Raw genomic sequence first — 22,973 nt, 5'->3', positions numbered from 1 at the left:
TCACCCCAGCATGAAACATGTTCCACCCACTGCAGAGCTCCAAACAGCTGTTCTGCCTCCTTTCATGCATGTGCTTTTTAGCTGATGGTGGGAGACAACATGCCAGAAACGTCTGAGTTTCCACCAAAGACATATTGTAAGTTAGAAGACAGACAGCTGCTGTTGTATTGAAAACCTGCTCATCAGAGTTTCCAAAGGAACAGATATGAAAGGTTCAAATGACCCCTTCAGGGTTTCTCCATCTAACTAGGCCTTAAGCTCTGCCTCTCATTAATCTTTAATGAACAACAAAGAAAATGTGTAGCTGGCTAATTATTGTGTAGGGTGGCAGATGCTTAGCGAGGAAAAGTCCCCAGAGTCACATCATTTAAAGAGACATTGTCAAAAAGGGAGTCTTACTTTGAAATGGCTTCCCTGACCTGTAGCATTGTCTATTTCTTTTAAACTTGAACTACTTTTCTCTCAACATTTTTGTCATTGTCTCTGTCTAGGGCATTTGAGCTTTAAAAGTCTACAGCAATCAGGTGATGGAATCCCATGTTCATCCCCTACAAGAAATTCTCAGCCCTCCTCCTTGGGACTGGGTGGGAATTGAGTGCTGCTTTTCCTCGTGGCATGATACCTACCTGGAACGTCTTTCTTCAGTTTTCTCTTTCCCCAGTTAATTCATTCATCCTGTCCCATGCTGCACTGGGCTCTCTCTTTCTTTGAATTTTCTCAGCATTTAGACAGTCTTAGTATGAAAACTCTTGAATACAAGTTCCTCCAGGGCAGAGACTGTCTCATCATCTCTGTCCAGTACTTACCACAATGCCTGGCACACACTATACTCAATAAATGTTTGTTGAATTCAATGAAATTGCTTATAGACGCCTTGGGCTTATTTGCTTTTTATTTTATACTACTCTGCACTTTTTACCACTAAAGATTCCTTGAAGGTAGAATTCTTGTCTTATTCTTTCTTTGCCCTACCTCTAGAATAGTTGCTACACATTGATGTAATAGGTTCTCCACATGCTGGATGGCCTTGTTAATTGTTGTTTAAAGTCATTCTGTGTATCAACTCAGCATGCACTGTAAGGTGTTCTGTTTGAGTAAATATTTATATATTATTTATTTAAGAGGAAACTAGGCAAGTATGATTAGAGCTCCTTTTTTTTTCTGAGATGGAGTCTTGCTCTGTGGGTCACCCAGGCTGGAGTTCAGTGGTATGATCTGGGCTCACTGCAACCTCCACCTCCTGGGTTCAAGCGATTCTCCCACCTCCGCCTCCCGAGTAGCTGGGATTTCAGACATGTGCCACCACGCCTGGCTAATTTTTGTATTTTTAGTAGAAACGGGGTTTCACCATGTTGGCCAGGCTGGTCTCAACCTCTTGACCTCAGACGATCACCCACCTCGGCCTCCCAAAGTGCTGGGATTACCGGCGTGAACTACCATGCCTGGCCTAGAGCTCCTTTTATAGACAATTTTATTTTTAGGGTTAAATGCAAGGATGTCAGTGCTGTATTTTTAAGATTGTGTTTACTTCAGGAGTCAGTAAAAGAAAATGTTTTTTTGAGACAGGGTCTCTCTGTGTCACCCAGTCTGGGGTGCAGTGGCACAATCATTGCTCACTGCAGTCTCAACTTCCCTGGCTCAAATGATCCTCCTACCTCAACCTCCCCAGTAGCTCGTATTACAAGCATACACCACCATGCCTGGCTAATTTCCTTCCTTCCTTCCTTCCTTGCTTCCTTTCTTGTTTTTCTTTGTTTTTTTTTTTTTTGTTTTTGTAGAGACCTGTCTCACTGTTGCCCAGGTTGGTGTCAAACTCCTGGGATCAAACGATCTTCCTGACTCAGCCTCTCAAAGTGCTGGGATTATAGGTGTGAGCCAGCATGCAGGCCCCCTCCCCAAACTGTTTTAATTTAAAAACATTAACCCCAGTAATATTCTAAACAGTTGCTGAAGAAGTGATTTTGGAACTTTTAGAGGAGAATATGGTAATTCCAAGAGTCAACACAGGCTCACTTAGAATAAGTCCTTTGAAAAGACCCTCTTCAGGAGAGTCATGAGCTTAGTAGGGTAGAGGAATGGAACAGACACAGAATAACTTGATTTAGGCAACCCATTGGACAATGCTTTCCCGGTACTCTGGTAGCTGAATCTGTGGCAAATTGAACACTTTTATCCAAAGAGGTATAGTGAGTGAGTCTTGCCCATCTGGAAAGCATCTCGGATAAAAATGTCAAAGGATTCTGCTTTGGCCTTTGGCTTTTCTGTGTTTTTGATGTGTGACTGAGAGGCTGGCAGAAACAGAATTTAACTTTTGTTCAGCACCTACCACATTCTAGGCATGGTGGTAGCAGCTGTGTGGTCATCATCTCATTTCATGAGAGGCCTGGTCTGCTGGTGCTTCAAAGCTCAGGAGCAAAGCCAACTTCACAGATGACAGACTATATTCTGGGAACGAAGTAGTTAAAATTTGCTGCACAAAGCACCATGCCCCCACACTCAGGTTCAAAACAACTAGCTGCTTTGAGCCACAACCTACAGAATCTAGATCTGGTTTAGTAATCATTTGGGGGAAAAGAATTGGGAGTAACGAAGAGGGGGTGGTGAGGAGGAGGGATTTGCAGTGATCACATGTGAACAGAAAGTGATGGTGAGCTGGAGCTGCTTGGAGACAGAACTCTCCAAGAGGCTGCAGATACACAGCCCAGACCTCAGGGAGAACTGGCCCTAGGATTCCCTGCACCTGCCAGACCAGTACAAGGTACCACCATTGTCCTAGAATTCTGTAGCTGAACAAAGCTTCAAGAGTCATCTAGCTCTATTCTGGTCATCAGATTTGAAGGGAAGAGACTTAAATCCAGAAGAGAATGACCATATCAAAATGGGCACTAGAAACCAATACAATGGAAACCTATTATATGGTGTATCTTCAAAGCACTCTTCTATTCATTCTACCATTTAACCCTTCCAACAGTCCTGTGAAAGAGTTAATAAAATAAAGGAACCACAAGGAAAGAAGTGGAGTGACTCGCCCACAGCCAGCCAGTGAAGAGTCTGGCTCTTGAGTCGGGATCTCCAGACCATCACTCGGGTATTCTTCCTCTGGACCATGCTGTGTCTCTATGCACGAGCATCTGCTCACGCTGGACCAGACGCCGAGTAGGCACAGGCCTGTGGGGAAGTTGTTCTGTAAGGCTCATGGGAGGCCAGAAGTTCCACAGCCCATAAACTCCCAGCCCTTAGCCAGTCCCTGGCCCCCAACACAGTCTGACCCAGAGCAGCTGTGTAACAGGCACAGGCTGTTCATGCCTCTGGCTTTCAGCAGAGCTTGGGCTGGAGTTCACCTGGGAATGGCTCTGCCAGCCTTTCACTCAACACCCGCTGCCAAGTCTGCCTTCCCTTCCTCCACTGATCTCTTGTGAAGGGAGGGATGTAAAACACAGCCCAACTCTAACCCGCGGTTCCCGCCAGCCCGGCCCTCAGAGCTGCCCCTGCTCCCAGAAACAATACCCTGATTATCATTCATTATTTCTACTTCTTAGTATTAAAATCCTTTTAATATGGCATTGAAGACCATTGGGGAGTTTTAAATTTCGTGTCAGACCAGGATTTATAGGCCAGTTCTGAAATTTTACCTCTGGGCTCGATAATTGCAATTCCCTTTTAATCGCTCTCTTAGACACCTCTGTTAAAAGACTTCAATTATTTTCACACTGTGGCCCATGAGACGGCCAATCTGAATACCCAACCCATGTCACCTCCTTATGGAGGCCTGCGTGGGAAGCGCTAGACATGAACCTCGTCTGAAGGTACCAGGTCTGATGTGCTGTCCCAAGGAGCCTTGGGGTTTGGGGAAAGGGAGTCTCCTCTCTCAAGGAGTTGCGAGTTCAGGGATCATACCCCCACCCACCTCTGTTCTTCCACTCCCCAACTGGAAGCAAGAACCAGATGTGTTAGGATGTATATGCTCACTCAGGCTTATTTTGAAAGCTGTACAATTCTATGAACAGGCAAATGCATATACTGGGAATCCTTCCATGGGAAATTACTTAAAGGAATATGATACAGGGGGTTGACTGGGAGGGTCAAGGCAGATAGAGATCCTTCAGCTGAGCTCTCAAAAGTCCTGTGGTGCTTTTGGGAAAGTAAAAGCAGATAGTACCTGAGGGGGTTGTGGAGTATTGGAAAGAGACCCTCACCGCCACCTCCACCAAGGACAGAAAGAGGACACAGGATCAGCCACAGCCTGCAAAGGGCGGCCGTGTCAGGAGAGGAGAGAAGAGCAGCTGTTACCCTGCTCCTCGAAGACCCAACTTGATCAGGTGTAGTGAAGGGGGCTGAGACAGGAGCTGAGGGTGGGAGTAGCTAAAGGAGCCACCTCCAGGATGCCATTTAGTGCTTTGTATCTGATGATGACAATTTGTAAGGGATAAATGTGTAACTCTGTATCCAGAGCCACCAAGTGCTGAAAGAAGGGTTAATTGTGGGCCAAAAAGATCAGCTTTTTTTTTTTTTCTGAAACAGAGTCTCACTATTGTTGCCCAGGCTGGAGTGCCATGGTGCAACCTCAGCTCACCACAACCTCCGCCTCCCCACAACCTCTGCCTCCCAGGTTCAAGCGATTTTCCTGCCTCAGCCTCCCGAGTAGCTGGGACTACAGGCATGCGCCACCACACCTGACTAATCTTTGCATTTTTAGTAGAGACAGCGTTTTTCCATGTTGGTCAGGCTGGTCTCGAACTCCCAACCTCAGGTGATCCGCTCATCTCAGCCTCCCAAGGTGCCAGGACCACAGGCATGAGCCACCACACCCAGCCAACATCTGCTTTTATTGGGAGATAGTAGGCTGAATGAGAGGCAGCACTCAGGTTGGGAAAAGGGGACTTCATAAAAGAGGCAAGGGATACAAAGAAAATCTAGGACTCAGGGTCGCACACATTGTAATCAAAGCCTTGTTCTTGGGTGGCGGCAGCCAAGAGGGAATGAGACTCCCCAGCCTTGGTTAGGAGGGGTCCGCTGGGCCCTTCGTCAGCAGCCTTGCACAGTAACATAAGGGATGTCTGCACTGGAGGCTGTTAATGGGTTGGACGAAAGCGAGAAGGGTCTTTGTCACTCAAGAGCGTAGATCTCTCAATACAGCAATGGGCTAGGCTATTGTGTCCAAAAACAGAGTGCTGTCACCCCAGTATATGCAACATGATTAACTGGGGTACTATTAACATGGCTTCTTATATTTATCACTAATTTTAAAATAAGATACTGAATTTTACTAATATTTAATATCAGACATGTGCATGCTCAAAATATTTTTATAATACAGGAAAGTAAATGAAAAAAAATCTTTGAAATGAGATGATGTACTGACACCAAAAGACTCAGTGGCATATGATTTAACTCAACATGGGGCTCCGCCCCTGGCCCATCACCGAGCACATGCCCACAAACATACACGGAGCCAAGTCATCACGGAAGAGGATTCAGGGTCCCAGTTATCCTAACTCAGTTTGTAAGACGCCATGAGGATCAGCACCAGACGCTTGTTCTAGGATGTTAGTGTCTGTGTCTTTTCCTGTCGAAAAAATGGGCTTCTATTTCCTTCTGCTTTCCATGCCTGTTTTCTCATCTGTAAAATGGGAAGAGTCTTGCATTATCCCTGTCCACAAGAACCAATGTTCATTTTCACCCACGTGAAAATGCAAGGAAGAAGGAGACTCCCAGGTCTGGTTTGTCCCAGGCTCCTCCACACATATAAGCCCTTCTCATGCCCCTACCAAAGGAAAGCTTCATAAACAGGAGAGACGTCACTGGTCAGGCTCCACAGGTACACACACCAGGCAGACACCATGGTGGCCAAGCCCCATGCTCTGAGGCACTTCCCGCTTGCGGGAGTCTTCAAGGGGTGGATAAGAGAGTGCCAGCCTAGAAATCCCAAGGCCAAGCTCAGGCACACCCTAGCTAATCTTCTGAGCATGCCCTGTAACCCTCATTCCACACTGCCTGGCTGTGCGACAAAGGGGACACGGGCACCCTCGTGACTTTTGCCCAGGGTGGCTGTAAGAATCAGATGAGTTGGCAGTGGGGTGTGTGTGTGGAAACATGGAGCCCTCTTAGATGGTAGACAGTGTGCTGAGTTGAGGGTCCTCTGGCTGTCCCAGGGACTCACCCTGCTGTGGACTCGGAATTTGACAGATCTAGGTTGGAATCTCATCTCTGTTATTTACCAAACCTAGAACAAGATAATTCACTTGCTAGAATCTCAGGGTTTTTTTTTAAATCTGTGCAGTGGGAACAATTCCTCTTAGAGCTCCTAAGAGATTAAATGAGATAACTGTGAGGAATTCCCACCTAGCATCTGACACAGAGTTAGTGTCCAAGGATGGCAGGCACTAATGTAACTATTATCTAATATCAATGTAACAACCACCACCTTCACTACTTGGATGACATCACTGGCAGATTTCCAAAGCCAGAGACTCTTGCAGATCACAGTCTCGACCACTTTCAGATACCGCTGCAGCAGCTCCTGCCACACAAGCCCCACCCTGTAGCCATGAAGAGCCTGAGTGTCCATTACCTGCCTTGGGGCAGAGGCCACCAGCCCTTTGAATCAGAGACTCAGAGCTGTTTTGAATGGTGTCTCTGAACCTGCTCTGAGCTGTCAGCAGAACTTTGCAACCACCCACAGAATTCACAGAAGGTGGGAGCTCACATGCCAGATTCCATCTTTGCAGCCTTTGTCACGGTCTATTCCAGAGTCCTCCGACCTCTGAGGATGCTGGGAACTGGGAAGGAGGAGGGGGCTCCTGCTCTCCTGCCCAGCTCCCTGAGAAACATGCCAAGCAACTGAACAGACGCCAGCTTCTGTGACCTATCACAAAAAGGCCTGGGTGAAGACATGGGTTTTACAGCCTCATCCCCAGGAGCCAGTTTTTATGGACTCTTTGGAGGTTTCTGCTTGGTTTGTTTTTAAGAAAACTGCATTACAAGCTCACCAGTGGCTATAGTGACACTTATAAAACAGTGGGTATCCAGGAAGCTCTGTATTAAGACACTTTGCATATATCTCTTGGGAGACAGGTAAAGGAAGTGGGCTATTCCTGTTTTGGAGATGGCCAAGTCCTTATCAATTAAATATATCACTTAAGGACTAAACCAGCCAAAAACTGGGAGCCTGTCCTTTTTGGAAAATGACAGCTTCCAGTGTATAGGCCAGGGACCATGTCAAATTATCCTGAGGGTTTGGGGCTTTCTTATTATACTGATTCAAAGTCTGAGAGAAATGAGCCAATGGGAGGAAACGCTGGCCTGTGCCCAGAGATTCCTGCGCCCTCCAGCGCCTGGCCCCCATCTTTCTGGCTCTTCCATGTGCCCCTGCTTCTCGTGCAGGCTCAGCATCCCTTAAAAGTTCCAGGTCACAATTTTGAGCTGACCCTCGAAAGTCATGAAAATTGGCAGTGGCAGTCCCAGCCCAGAAACTGACTCCCAAGTGAACATATCATTGGCACAATCTCAGGGCCTCTCAAGCAGTTCTGTTTGCTATGTTCTGGAAAGCTCCCATATGGCTGACACGGTAGAGGCCTCAATTCTGAATTCCAAATTCCATTAGTTTCTTCAAGCATGGCTTAAAGATGTGAGCATGACACTGGGCAAATCTAATGGGCCCTTGATTCCTGCATTATTAGCAAGCACTTCCTAGTATCATTCTACAGAGGGGCCTGCCTGAAGGGTATGGTGATATTATTTGTCTGGGAGGCAGAGGTAAATGTGTAGAAAAACGTTCTGTGCAATTTCTGGCCACAAGGAAAATTGGGCTGCTTTGCAAGAAATGAGTTGTTTTCTCAGCAGCCTGTGGGCTGTCTGTCCACTGGGCTGGTCATCACACAGAAAAATGATGCCGTGCATCCCCAATCTGCAAAAATACTTTTAAAGTTTGTTTCTCCAGTTAGTGGGGATGGTTTTGAATGATCGACCTGTATTAGTTTGCAAGGACTGCCATAATAAAGTACCAGAAACTGGTGGCTTAAATAACAGAACTTCGTTGTCTCACAGTTCTGGAGGCTAGAAGTCCAAGATCAAGGTGTCAGCAGGGTTGGTTCCTTCTGAGGCCTGTGAGGAAGAATCTCTTCCATGCCACTGTGCTTCTAGTGGTTTTCTGTCAATCTTTGGCATTCTTCGGTATACATCACCCCAATCCCTGCCTTCATATTCACACGGCGTTCTCCCTGTGTGTATATCTGTCTCTGTGTCCAAATTTCCATCTTTTCTATAAGAATATAGTCATATTGGATGAGTGCCCACCCAAATGATCTAATTTTAACTTGATTACCTTTATAAAGATCCTGTTATCACATGAAGTCACATTCTGAGGCTCGGGGGGTTAAGACTTAAACACATCTTTTTGAGTGAGTCACAATTCAAACAATGATACTGGCTTTGCTACCCACCCTACTAGGACCAAAGGAAGCCAGCCGATAGTAGCACGTGCCACCTTCTCCAAAAAGCTTTTCCAAAAACTTCTCAGACAGAGTTTGGCACTCCTTGCCCTTGTCCCCTATACCAGTTGCCTGGTCCAACCTGGGAGGTGTATTCCTGAAAAACACCAAGATGAGCCTTGATCAATGAGGAGTAGCCAAGTAGCAAAAATAATAATAATAATAATAATAATAATAATAATAATAGCAAATGGCCTCTGGGTACAAGGAACATCATGAGCAATATGTGGAGGATGAAGGAGCCCTGGTATGTGCAGGGAGCCAGAGGCAGGTCCTGAGGCCATTGGAGAACTGTGGTCATGTTTGAGGGGTTTTTTTTGTTTTGTTTTTGTTTTTGAGATGGGGTCTGGCTCTGTCACCAGGCTGGAGTGCAGCAGCACAATCTCAGCTCACTGTAACCTCAGCCTCCTGGGTTCAAGTGGTTCTCCTGCCTCAGCCTCCTGAGTAGCTGGGATTACAGGCGTGCGCCACCACGCCCAGCTGATTTTTGTATTTTTAGTAGAGATGGGGCTTCATCATGTTGGTCAGGCTGGTCTCGAACTGCTGACCTCATGATCCGCCCACCTCAGCTTACTAAAGTGCTGGGATTACAGGCATGAGCCACCGCACCCGGCCATGTTTGAGTTTTAAAGAGATTATTCCTGACACAGGGTGTAGAATGGACCCCTCCTCTGGCTGAAGGTGGATATGTCCTTGGGTCTCAGTTCTTCTCTGCCACATTAGAGGATTAGACACAGTGGTTTCCAAGATTCAGACCAGTCTTAACATCTGTCAAGCCTGCAATAACATTATTATCCAGGATACTTGCCCCCAGGAAGTATAAGCAACATGGGAGAGCTTGTGAGCCTTTTGTGTACCAAGAGGGCTCAGAGTACCATCCATCAAAGCTTCTGATAATTACCTTCCCATTCCTAGTGTGGAGATGGAAAGGTGTGATCCCTCTCCTCACTCATTGCAATAACCACAGCCGACACACCTATAACAAAAGACAGGTTAACAAGAGAAAAAGCAAAACAAACGTATTTAATCAAAGTTCTCCATGACATGGGAGCCTTCAGAAAGGAAAACCCAAAGACCCAGGGGAAATTTTCTGTTTTTATGCTTAGGTTCAATGAAGAACAGAGAGCTGTGTAGAAATATTAGTGGGCAAAAGGCTATGAGCTAAGGCTAATAGACTGAGTGGGGATCCCAAAAAGTCCTGGCTGTTGGATTCTTCTTGGTCTCTTGTGTAGCACTCCTTCCTCACTCTTCCCTGGTACAGGGCAGGACCCTCTGTAACTAGGGTCTTGAGACCTGCTATCCAATAAGATAGTTTGGAGAATTCATTTATGGACAGCTCTACATAGAAAGGCAGGGAGAAGGTTACAGCAACAATTCTCATTTCTATGACTTGCCTTGAGGGAGGAAGGGGAGCAGGGAATAGAAAGGCAGGAGAGGCCAGAGAGAACTTGCTTCTGAAGCCCCTCCAATGTCCTTCAGTTTAAAGTCCCCATCATGCTAAGGTGTCATACCTTGGGGTCATATTCTGAGTCCCAACCATGACCACCCCAGTGAAGGGGCAGGGCATAGCAAGGTGTGGGTGGGGGACCTCTCCAGCAGGTACAAGTCTGTGAGCTATTCTTACCGTACCTCACCAGGCCCCTCCAGCCTTTTCTGGCTGACCACTTATCCTAGCCCCAGAATTTGCTTACAGGACCACGGTTTATGGCAAGTTTCACCCTACTGTATAAAGTTTCAGCACAGTGGCTTGACTTGGCCAGAGATTTGTGGCTGAAATGGAGCCTCTGGGCTTGGGTGTCAGCATTTTGCTTGGCTCAGAGGTTTACATTCGCATTTGAACCAATCAATACATGAAGGCATTAAGTGGTATTTAGGCTGCCTCTCTAGGGAACAAGACGGGCTGCTGGAATCATTTGAGCATGGGCAGGGAAGATGCTTCTAGGACTGGGAAATCCTCGGAGCTCTGAAGTGGGGGCCCTGGATGAATGCCCCAACTCCAGCCCTGCTCAAGACTCAGGCCTCAAGCTGGAGGCAGACTGGACTGAAGGAGGGATCCCACAGAAATGGCCACATTTCAGTTTCAATGTTGTCTTTATCCTTCTCCATGGGGATGATGTATTGAAAGAAAAAAAAAAACCTACTGCACTGACTTGGCTTGAAAGAAAAGATTGTATTTGAAAAGAACAGATGGTGCTAAAAAGTTATTGGAAGGAAGAGAGAGTTAGGAAACCAAATTCCAGATTCCTACTGGCTGCTGGTAGGTGATGTGCCCACATCTCCTTACAGAAAGAGTTAGAAAGGCAAAATGATCACCTGGGACTCTAATCACAGAAAATCCACCACCCACCCTGCCAGAAAGATTGTCTGGCAGTTTGTGGAGTGGAAAAACCCCCCTGGGATCCCCTCCTGTGGTCTCTTCTCTAACTCGAAGTGATTCCTGAAATGCCGGCACCATCCACACTCACTCTCCTCTCACTTCCCCTGCCCAGAATTCAGCTGGGTCCCTCCCCACAGCTCCCTGGTGAGGGATGCTCAGCAGATGCTGGAGGAGGAGGTGGCTTGCATGGGACCTAATCCAAAATTCAGAGAAACAGAAAGAGGAAATTCAGGATTCTCAGGGTCACTACTCGTGATTAAAAGTTTTCTCTCGCTTGATTTTTTTTTTTTTTTTGGTCTGGATAATCAGTGTTTTTTCCTTTAAAAAGAAGAAAAAACCACTGATGCATCTTCTATGTATTTTTTATACAAACCAGAGCAAAGAAGAATCCCTCTTAGACAATACTACTGGGACCAATTGTTGTTTGGGAATCAACTTAGATCCTTAAATGTTTTCTTTTAATTTGCGGCTTCTAAATGCATGCTAATTCACCAATGCTTGATGTAGCGCCAAATTAGTGTGGTGTGGTCTGTTGATTAGAGTTCCTCATTGTCTTTCTCATAAATCACATTCATAACACCTCATCCATGATGTTCAGTCTCCGTTTCTTTAAAATGGAAATAATTTTAAAACTCGTGAAGTAATCTGAAGGCTCTCTGGAGGCTTTCCGGATTTTTAAGATTTGTTTCCTGATCTTTCTGTTGCCCCATTCACACCTAATTCAACAGTAATTATTTGTAGTAACTCACCCGCTACCAGTCTTTCCAAAGTATTCAAATGTTGTTCTGCGTATTTCATCCACTTAATGAGTACAGCTGGCATAAACAGTTTTAGAAACTGTAGGGGCGGAAAGATGTGTCACTCTTCCTTACCCATCACAAAGGTCACCCTGGACACTCCTAGGACAAAAGACAGGAAAGCAAAACAAATTGGTTTAATCAAAATTTTACGTTACTTGGGAGCCTTCAGAAATGAAGACCCAATGTCTTGTTTGGTTTGATGAAGCCATTGCAGAAGGGGACAGGACAGAAAGGGGATGATCCAGTGGTGACAGATTTAGGGGGAAACCTAGCAAGCCTGTGGGTTCAGATTCTCCTTGGCCTCCCTGTCTAGCATTTCTTCCTCCTGGGTGTGGAACAGGACCGCTGTGGAATGAAGGTCTTCAAGGCCGCGGGGAGAGAATAACCATTCTAGTTTTATGGCTTGCTGCAGGGGAGAGGGGTGCTAGTTCCTATGACTGATTTTGGGGAAGAGGAATTCTGGTTTCTACAACTCACTTCAAGGGAGAAAGAGGGGCAGGAGACAGGAGGGGAGGACAAGGTCAGAGAGAACTTGCTTCTGAGACCCTTCCAATGTCCTTCATTTCAAAGGACTCAGCATGCCAAGGGGCCATACTTTTGGGTATCATGTTCTGTGTCTGACAGAATAAGCATAACTGACTCTCAGTGGGTGTGGAACTCAAATGATTGGAGTAGGGAGTCTAGGGGTACTAAAGAATAAACTTGAGCACTCAGTAACCTTGAACACTCAGTAACCTTGGGCATTCAGTGACCTTGAACATTCAGTAACCTTGGACACTCAGTGACCTTGAGCATTCAGTGACCTTGAACATTCAGTAACCTTGGACACTCAATGACCTTGAGCATTCAATGACCCTGAACATTCAGTAACCTTGGACACTCAGTGACCTTCAGCATTCAGTGACCTTGAACATTCAGTAACCTTGAACTTTGAGTGATCTTAAGCACAGTAACCTTAAATACTCAGTAACATTGAACCTCAGTAACATTGAACATTCAGTGACCTTGACCACTCAGCAACCTTGAACATTCAGAGTGCACAGGGTATTTCACGGCATGTAAAATGCAGAGCTTGTGCTAATCCAGCAAGCAAATTAGTCACACAGAGGCCAGTTAAGAACACTTCTACTACTATGTTTTTCTTACAACTGTGGCTATGATCAGTCTACTCCTCCCCATCCCGATTGCAATGATTTAGAGGCTAAGACTGTAGAGGTAGACTCTTTGTCTCCTGCTTTCTGGCCTTGTATACAGAATAAAGAAAAAATGCTCAGCCACGGCCAGGGTGGACATCAGCCCCCCACAAGCCTGCATATTCCAATTCAGATTCTAAAGATGCAGAGGTCGAGTAGAAAAGGAATAGGGTAGCCTGAGGCAACACTGAAAGGGGCCGAAATATCTGCAGCATGCACCCTTTATTAGTATGCTGTTCTTCAAACACGACCCACCTCTGACCCACCAAAAGCTCTTCTAAAAAATGAGTTACTTGCATTTGGCATACATTTAAACCTATGTGCATTATAGTAGGAAGTGCCAGAGTTTTGAAGATAGTCTTGGGTTCACATTACCTCCTAGTACTTACTACATGAACCAGCTATGTCAGCTCTCTGAGCCTCAATTTTCTCTCATAAAATGGGGGTGATGATATGTTTCATGCATTTGTTAGGAAAATTAAATAAGATTTTCATATTTAATGGAAGGAGTCCTGAAAACCTTTATGTCTGGAATGGGAGGCTCTTCTCCAAAACCCCCAAATCCCACCACACAGTCAATCTCTTATTTCACCTTATAAGATCATCAGCCACACTGGATTTAGGAGAGAAAAGAAACACTAGCGTAATAATAACAACAGCATCTGCTAATGCTTATTGAGTGCTAACTACATGCCCACGTATCTCAACCCATGTGATCTTCACAACACCCCTTTATGAGTCAATTATTATTCCCACTTCTTAATTACAAAATTCAGGCACAGAGAAGTTAGGTTAGGTAGCTGGCCTAAGGTCACACAGCCAATAAAAGGCAGAATTGAGACTATAAAACTCCCAGTGGGGGTGGAACTCAAGTGATGAGAGCAGGAGGTCCAGGGGCCTGAGGTCATACAGCCAATAAAAGTCTGGCTGCTTAATTATTATATTTCTCTTGAAAGAAGGAAAGGAAAAGGGAGGGAGGAATAGAAGCAAGAAAGAGAGGAGGGAGAGAGGGAGGGAGGGAATGAGAGAGGAGAGAAAAAAAGGGGAAGTTAGAAGAAGCTCAAAAGAAGCTAGGAGGACCGAGTGCAGTGGCTCACGCCTGTAACCCCAAAGGAGGCGCTCTGGGAGGCCGAGGTGGGCGGATCACCTGAGGTCAGGAATTCAAGACCAACCTGGCCAACATGGGGAAACCCCATCTCGACTACAGATATAAAAATTAGCTGGGCATGATGGCACGCACCTGTAATCCCAGCTACTTGGGAGGCTGAGGCATGAGAATCGCTTGAGTCAGGAGGCAGAGGTTACAGTGAGCCGAGATTGTGCCACTGCACTTCAGCCTGGGTGACAGAGTGACACTCCACCCCTGTCCCCCTCCCCCCCCCAAAAAAACAAGGAGGCTAGGAAAAGGAGCTCAGGACCATTTATGTTGTCTTTGTTCCAAAACATGTGAGAATAATTAGGGAAATGCAGTTTGGAACATCTTCTATGCCTCTACCCCAGGAAGGCTAGCCTACCTTCCAGATCCCAGTCACCCACTTAACATCTCTGATGAAATGAAAACTGCTTTACAGCTGACAATGCTAAGGTCTCAACAAGCAGACCTGTGGCCCCAGGGAACCCATCCCTGCCTTGGCCCCTCCTACAGAGCCTGGAGCCCCCCTTAGCCTCAGAGCAACTCTTCTCCACCCTGGGCCATTGGGAGCTAGATCCCCACTCAACCTGAAACCTCTTCCTATCACAGCTGATCCTCTCCAGAGCACATTTATCTAACTTGTGGGAAAATATGAAGGGCAAGTGAATAACAAAGCCAAGGCTACTTGGATAAAAGACTCCATGCCACACGCCATGTGTAATTATTATTATAGAAAATTAATAAGCAGCAAAGGACTTCACACTAAAATTTACATTGATCTAGCATTTTTCCCCTGCTATCTCCCATAAAAATGCTTTAAATGCAGGCTGATTTAATGGAAACAATAAAAAATTGTGCTGAATGGTTTATATTTGCTACAGAATTACTACAAAGTATATTTTAAGGAAAACTTGAAAGTTATGTGGTTTTTTTTTCCTGTAGGATAAGATTAGAGAGAGAGGTTCAATTGTTTTTTTTTTTTTTTTTTTTCCTTTCTTTCTATATTGATCTAGACAAACTCCCACAGGCTCAGTTCTTTGTTTCTAACAAATCTTCACACCTTCACACCTTGTCCAGACACTTGTCAAGAGAGATTCTTAGCAAAGGCACATGTGGAGGAATGCCAGCAGTGTGGCCTGAGTCTTGACAGGGTTATGCTTGATAATAATCGTCATCACGTGACTGTGTTCTATGTGACAGGGACTTGGCTAGTTATCTAATTTATGTGGCTTTTGTCATTGTCGATCTCACCCGTGAGTTTGGCCATCCCAGCTAGGAGGTCAGTCACCACCTGAATGACTTGGTGCTCATGACCAGCACAGGACATGAGGATGGCCACATCTCGTAGCTTCAGGTCCCCAGCCATGTCCATCAGAGCCAGAAATAGAAATAAAGCCTCGGAAAAATAGTTTCTAACCTCAGGGAGCTTAAGTGACAGAATAAAATGGTGTTCTAAAGATTGTAGAGTCATGCCAACCTGCATTTAAAACTCAGCTATAAGCAGTGCATAGAGTAGGCCTTTAATAAGTTTTAACTCTTGTTGGTCATATTATTAATGCTGCTGTATGTAGTATTCACATTGACTTAGTCCAAGCCCGACCTGCATTGGAGAGAACATTTATGCAACAGATGGTAACTGTCCTAGTTGAGAACTCAGGTATCCTCCAGGTCTCAATTACATAATTCTCTGGTTCCTTCTGATTTGCTCTTGGCAAATGAAGGCCAAGAGTTATGTGATGAGCTATGTAGTAATAATGCAACCGCCAAAGTCTGTGTGTTTCTCCTAACAGGGAAGGTATCATTATCATGTGAATAGATGACAGCTAGTGTTCATGAATTGACATGAACATTTGGATTAACTCAGCTCCACTGCAATATAAATTTTGACCAAGAGTGTCAGAAACGTGTCTGATTTAATGGAAATATGTTCATTTGTCCTCTCAGTCAACAAATATTTTTTGAGTATCTATGATGTATAAGGCATTGGAGACGTGATGAATGATCTACCATTATGGCATTAAGGAGATGGGAAGGCGAGACACAGAAGTCATCCTTCCTGTAGAGGACCATGGAAAACATTGGCACGCGCAAGACTGGACCACCTGTTCTCCAAACACGTACTGTCTATGTGGCCTCTGCTCATGTGCTCATGCCAGTCTCTCTCTCTGCATTGTCCTTTTCCTAATTCCTGACCCCTCTTCACAACCCATCCTCAAGATACTCCTATCCTGACCGCCCATTTGGAGCCATCGCTTTGGCCTCTGCTTCAATAGCATATGGTGCCTACACCTCTCACTTGCCTCTTCTATGCTGCCATTCACTAAAAATCTTGGTACATATGTTTATTCTTTCTCACCAGTCTGTAAGCTCCTTGAGAACAGGCTAAATCCTAGACCCTTAGCATCCCTAGAGCATCCAATACTTTAGCTAGTGTGCAACAGTGCACCAGTAAATATCTGAGAAATTGAATGCGACTCAACAAATGCTAACCAAGAACTAGACACAAAGCATCTTTTCATGTCCTACAGGAAGATGCAAAGGTAAAGAAGAAGCTTTTACTCTAAGTGAGGTGGCGGCCTTTGGAGGATTCTGAGAGGGAGGGTGATCTGCTATCATAGTCAAATCCTAATACATCTCATTGTAGGGATGTTCTAACATAACCTGTTGGAGTTGTATTTAACGTATAAAGATGCATTTAACCAAGTTTTTCTTTATTTAAACAAATGTGATGGCTGCTATTCATAAATTGCAGTACCTTTCTCGCCCTCTTTTACTATATTCCTTTCTTCTTTGACTCTCATAAATGAATTGAGATGCCTACATTTGCAAGGACCAGTGTCATTCCATGGAGAAAGCAGTGGTTTCCATAGGAATAGCTCCACTTATGGAACTCCTACTGTGTGCTAAGAGCTATTACTTTGCGTACATCCTTCTCAAAAATCCTTACAACAATCCAGCAAGTTAGGCATTATGACCTCCATCTTAAAAATAGGAAAACTGGAGCTCAGAGGAGTTAAATCCTTTGCCTAAGGTTGTAGCTTAGGATGGTGGATGGTGGAGCTGAGAGCTGAATCTAGGCCTTTCCTTGCTACACTGCAGCAGCTAAAACCATCTCAGAAAGGCATTCCTTTGAAAAGGATGTAGGGTTTGAGGGCTCACTGATGTGAGCTAGCCCTATGTCAACATGACGCCCATCAGGATATTGCACAGAAGCAAAGTATGATATGTTCCCTGTCTTGTCAACTGCCACTCATGGTCCTCACATGCTGTCATAAAGTGTCCCTTCATTCTGGGCTTAAAATAACTTGGTGCCTTTGCCCTCTTGAGTCACAGCTGCCAACCTTTCAATCTCATCATTGGCTTGCCTTGTATCAGATGTGCCAGACAGTCTTCTTTAAACATATACAGCTAAGCTAGTAGCGAGCCATGGCAGCCTTAGAAATTCTTTTTGTTTCCGTGTTAGGGCTTCTTACGATTTTTTGGGAGATTTTTCTGACGGTGTATTTCACTATCTGACTGGTGGGTCTATCCTGAAAACCCAAATTGATGATCCCTCCAGCAATGCTAAGTGGACATATTCTTCTCTATCTCTGTGATTTTAGGGAAATGAAATGCAATTGATTGTATCGACTGATCCATAGGTTGCATTGTCTCTTTTGCTTGCAGTCTTGGAGCAATAATATGCTTTATTTTCATCTTAAGTCTGCAGGTAACTCAATGTGTGACCTTGAGCAAGTCTTCACTTCTCCAACGAGGGTGAAACTGAGTCTCTTTGCAGAAATAAATCTGTGATTCTGTGATTAATCATTCTCCTCTCATCTCTGTGGGATATTATTTGTCAATTGGAGCTTTCAGGGCTTTCATAAAATGTTTTGTTACTAGGACTCCTGCAATCAGCTAAGGAAGTATAGATATCAGATCAATAAAGGCCTTTAGGGAACTTTTAATTCAATGCTTGCATTTTGCTGATGAGGAAACTAAAACCCAAAGAGGTGCAGGGACTTGCCCAAGCCCACGCAAATCCACAACCAGAATCCAGGACTCAGCTCCCAATTCAGTGGCCTTTCTACATATCACTTCTAGCCCGTAGGTCAGAAATGGACCTTGATATTCACAAGCCAACCCTCCTGCCTTTTTTGATGGACTCTAATGTACTCATTATCATATAGGCACTCTGCAAAAATGGGTGGTCAGTGTTTTTCTCAAAAAATTCACGCAAAATTGGAGACAGAGTACAATTGATCAGAAAACATCCAACATTTCTGTCATTTTTGGAGAGAAGTGCCTTATTCAAAGTCATCAGGCAAATAAGGGGCAGAGCCAGAACTGGAACTGGAGAGCTCCAGAGAGACACAGGGAAGATAATGGATTGTGACAAGCTGTCCATACAGTCCTCTGGCTTCCTAAAGTCCAGATGGACACCCCACACTGTCACATTGATTGATGGAAGCACCAGTGATAAGACAGTCACAAATCCCCAACACATGGAACCAGCTGCACGCTTGTTTCCAGGAGGCTCTAGGTCAGAACCTAACCTTCCCTTCTGCAAGCCTAAGTAGCGTTGCCACCAGCCGAAGGAACAAAAGCAGGACCCTGATAGGCTCATTCTGTGACCACTCAGGTGTAAGCAAAGAAAATGGAGGCAGACCAAGAAGAGAGTTTAGATTTATTTTTCACTGGGTTTTTGGTGGTCTCTTAAACAAATCTGACCCTAGGCATAAGCTTGCCCTTTTCTAGTCCCAACTTCCCTGGATATAAAATACATGTTTGGCAACTGCTCTGGAAGTTATTAAAGCAGCAGTAAACTATGGGAGGCCAGAGAATTTCAGACAAAAGTTATTGCATCGGTAACTCAGAAACTAATTCCTAAAACTCTTGACACATTTATCCAGAGGGCTAGTGCCAATATAGAAATGGAAATCATTGTCAAGGGCCACTGTGTACCTGGAATTAAAATCCATCATTCCTCAGAGCAGAGAGCTATGATTGTGGCAGAATATGAATACTCCTGCCTTTCACCACCATCTTTCCTCAAAAATAGATCCTTTATTTTTCAGAAGAACAAGACAAATTCTGCTCTTTTTGTCTTTTTGTTTGTCTCCTTAAGAACCCCTTGTTTACATATTCTTTTCAAATATTGCTTTCTTTGACAGTCCCTCATTTAAACCAAAAGGCCTCCTTTTCCTTCAATTGCACCAGTTTTATTGTGGATGGAAATCCTGCTGGGTACAGTAACAGAGAACAAACTTTACAGCAGCAATAATCCCTTCTACAGCATCTATTGTGGGGAAACTCAATACACTTTTATTAAATGGCTGAAGAATTGGCTTCAGTGATCTGAATTAACTACAGAGAACAGCGATAGGGAAGAAGACTACCTCCTTCATTCAGCAGACACCCACTGCATGCCAGACACCAGAGACATAAAGCTACCAGCCAGGAGCACCACACTGAAAGAGGTGGTGGATTGTCTTAGGCAATGCCTTCATCAAAAGTTAGCACAGGCAGAAAAGACTTGGTGGGAACTAGTGTTAGCAAGCGCATGCAGAAATGGGCCCCGATTCACTGTGGGGGGATTGACAATATGCCTAAATGTGTACACACTTTGACTCTGATTCTAGGAATTTGTCCTTAGGCCATATTTAGACAAGTACACAGAGTTAGCTTCAGCATAATCATGATCAAGAAAAAATTAGAAGCAATGCACAAATCATTAAAAACGCAATCATTAAAATGATAATGTAATCTATATTGTCTTGTGACATACCGTCAAGTGAGCAAGTGCAACCACAGAGTATATGTACTATGGTCTCATTCATGAAAAATTAAAATGGATTAAAATGGACAGGTTGGGCTTGACGCAGTGGCTCACACCTGCAATTTCAGCACTTTGGGAGGCTGAGGCAGGTGGATGGCTTGAACCCAGGAATTGGAGATCAGCCTGGGTAACACAGTGAGACTGTGTCTCTACAAAAAAATACAAAAATTAGCCAGGATTGGTGGTTCGCAGCTGTAGTCTCAGCTACTCAGGAGGCTGAGGTAGGAGGGTTAACTAAACTGGGGAGGGTCAAGCCTGCAATGAGCTGTGATCACACCACTGCACTCCTGCCTGGACAATAGAGCAGAACACTGTCTCAAGACAAAAAAAAAAACAAAAACTGACAGGTTGTTCCCTTAGGTGGTGACTATGGTTATTGCTGGACAATGGTGTTCTAGGTGACTTTTACTTTCCATTATCAGCCTTTCTGAATTGTTGGATTTTCAGTGCTTTTTATTTTTTACAGTGAGCATCACTTTATATTTAGGGGGTGGAAATGTTTTTAAAAATTTAATGGAAAGCTAGTTTTTCCCTTATTCCTTTACCACTTGTACCGCCATACCAAAGCCCAACCTAGTGGTAAAAAAAGTGAAATATTGTGATGATTTCATAGATGTATAAATAAGCCAAAACCCACCATCAAATCATACACTTTTTTTTTTTTTTTTTTTTTTTTTGAGACAGAGTCTCTATCACCAGGCTGGAATGCAGTGGCGATCGCTGCTCACTGCAACCTCCACCTCCCTGCTTCAAGTGATCCTCCTGCCTCAGCCTCCCAAGTAGCTGGGACTACAGGTGCATGCCACCACACCCAGCTAATTTTTGTATTTTTAGTAGAGACGGAGTTTCACCATGTTGGGCAGGATGGTCTCCATCTCTTGACCTTGTGATCTACCCACCTCGGCCTCCCAAAGTGACACTTTTAGTACATGTAATTTATTATACATGAATTATACCTCAACAAAGTTGTTGTTAAGGAAAGAAAATATGAAATAATCTAGGTAATTTTTATTTTCCACACAAACCACTCAAAATAAGTAAATAAATCCCCCCCCCCACACACACACTTGCAGACATTTATGAATCAATGTTGGAAAGTAAATCTGATGGTCCAATCAGTGACAGGAGCCTATTTCAAGAGGTTAATAGCATGAGCAAGGTGTAAAAGTGTTCATTTAATTTGTTGCCTATTCTCTGACAGTGTCAGTATCCTTGATTATAGGTGGGTGCCGAGCTCACCGTTTCGCCTGCTTCCATCTTTTTCTGTCTGCACTTTTTGCAAAGTCCACGTCAATCTTAGGTACCTTTTACCCCAAAATACATGCTTCGGTGCACTTTAATTTTCCTGCAGTAAATAAATAGCTCTTACTAGCTTCCCTGTTAAGTAACTGTAGAACAAACCTGAGGGTTCCGAGACTTTCTATCAGATAAAACTCTGAAAACCAATCATTCTTTCTAGAGATAATTATGAATAGAGTGATAAATGTTTTGAAGACATTTCCTTGAGTCTGCTGGCAGATTTTCTCAAGTATATATTTTCTTTCTTGTGATACTAGCTACTGAAATAGTCCAAAGAGCTTCATTTGCCTTAAACAGAATATGACAAAAGAAATGCCAGTGGTGAGAGTGGGTTTGCGAATTGCATCTCTAAGTTTGCTGGACTAAAAGAAAATAAGTATTTGATTGTTGCTGTCAGAGTCACTGTCCTCAGTGCCACTTAGAGTCCCATCTCTTGGTGCCCATGAAGAATGTGAGCCCTGAAGTCCCTGCAAGGACGTGACCCTGTCCACATGTTACGCCTAATTCTCATAACTGTTTCTCTATGCTTTTCTCCCCTGCTTTCCAATACAACCAGTTGGACAGTGCTCCAGGGAAGAATCGGGCGCCCAGACAACCCCTTTCGAGTGGCCCTGGAATACATCTCCAGTGGAAACCGCAGCTTGTCTGCAGTGGACTTCTTTGCCCTGAAGAACTGCAGTGAAGGTATCTGAATCTGGCTTTCCCACTCTCATTGGTAGCCTATTGTGTTAGATGTGTCAATAACCTGCAACCACGTTTAGCTGGGAATGCACACACTTATGAAGAAAAGTCTAGAATGGGCTGGGTGCTGTGGCTCACACCTGTAATCCCAGCACTTTGGGAGGCCAAGGCAGGTGGATCACTTGAGGTCAGGAGTTCAAGACCAGCCTGGCCAACACGGCAAAACTCTATCTCTACTAAAAATACAAAAATTAGCCAGGCGTGTGATGTGCACCTGTAATCCCAACTACTTGGGAGGCTGAGGCAGGAGAATCGCTTCAACCCAGAAGACAGAGGTTGCAGTGAGCCAAGATTGTGCCTTTGCACACCAGCCTGGGCAACAGAGCGAGACCGCATATCAAAAAAAAAAAAAAAAAAAAAAGGTCTAGAGTGTTTTAGGGGCTAGTTCTGAATGACACCAGGTGATCCATATCCCAGATAATGAATTTCGAAGAGCTGGTATAAAATTGTATCTTCCTTGAGAACACTTAGGCACATAGAAGGGAACAGCAGACACTGGGGCTTACCAGAGTGCGGAAGGTGGAGGGTGGGAGGAGGGAGAGGATCAGGGGCCCAAGAATGAAGTGTGGAGCCAGAAGAAGCCTGAGGCACTCTCAGACCTCAATTCTCAGTTTAGACTATTCATGAATAACTTTGAAGGCCCATATCCCACAGTCATCTGTCCTATGTACAGGCCTGGATTTGAACTTTGCGCTCCTGGGAAGTGGTGTGTGAAAGGAATTCTCTTAGGGAGGAAGCCCTACTGACCCCCCGCCAACCCAGCTTCTTTTGCCCCTGTGGCTCTTCATTTATTGCTGGCCTTGCAGGAAATTTTATAGTGTATTTTGTTTTCGTTGTTTAATCAAAACTGGTTTATGTGTGGGGAAAAGAAAAATCACCATAATGTGATAGATTGAACCACAGTTCAAGTTGAAAAGGTTGTTAACCTATGATATGAGGCAATGTATGAGAAACATGTGGTTTGGGCGCAAGCCAGGAGCTTGTACAAATGTTTCCGCACTCATGAACTTGAAGATTTGTGAATGTCTCTGGACATCATCAGTCCTCACAGATGTCAAGGATCTGTGTACCGTACAAAAGAGGCCATCTGTTGAAATGGAACCAGTTAACAAGAATGTGACAGG

General features: G+C 44.6%; 1 protein-coding gene across 1 annotated transcript in view; it reads left to right on the top strand.

The window, feature by feature from the left end:
• LOC105479716 (ALK receptor tyrosine kinase) overlaps nucleotides 1-22,973 on the top strand; it is a 750,786-nt gene that overhangs the window by 524,052 nt on the left and 203,761 nt on the right. Inside the window, exon 5 of the mRNA XM_011737869.3 lies at nucleotides 21,665-21,792. Within this exon, the coding sequence (XP_011736171.2) occupies nucleotides 21,665-21,792 (128 nt within the window). The remainder of the gene's footprint in view (nucleotides 1-21,664; nucleotides 21,793-22,973) is intronic.

Source organism: Macaca nemestrina, chromosome 13 (genome assembly GCF_043159975.1).
Source record: "Macaca nemestrina isolate mMacNem1 chromosome 13, mMacNem.hap1, whole genome shotgun sequence".
Lineage (NCBI taxonomy): Eukaryota > Metazoa > Chordata > Mammalia > Primates > Cercopithecidae > Macaca > Macaca nemestrina.
This window is presented reverse-complemented; position numbering and strand designations above follow the sequence as displayed.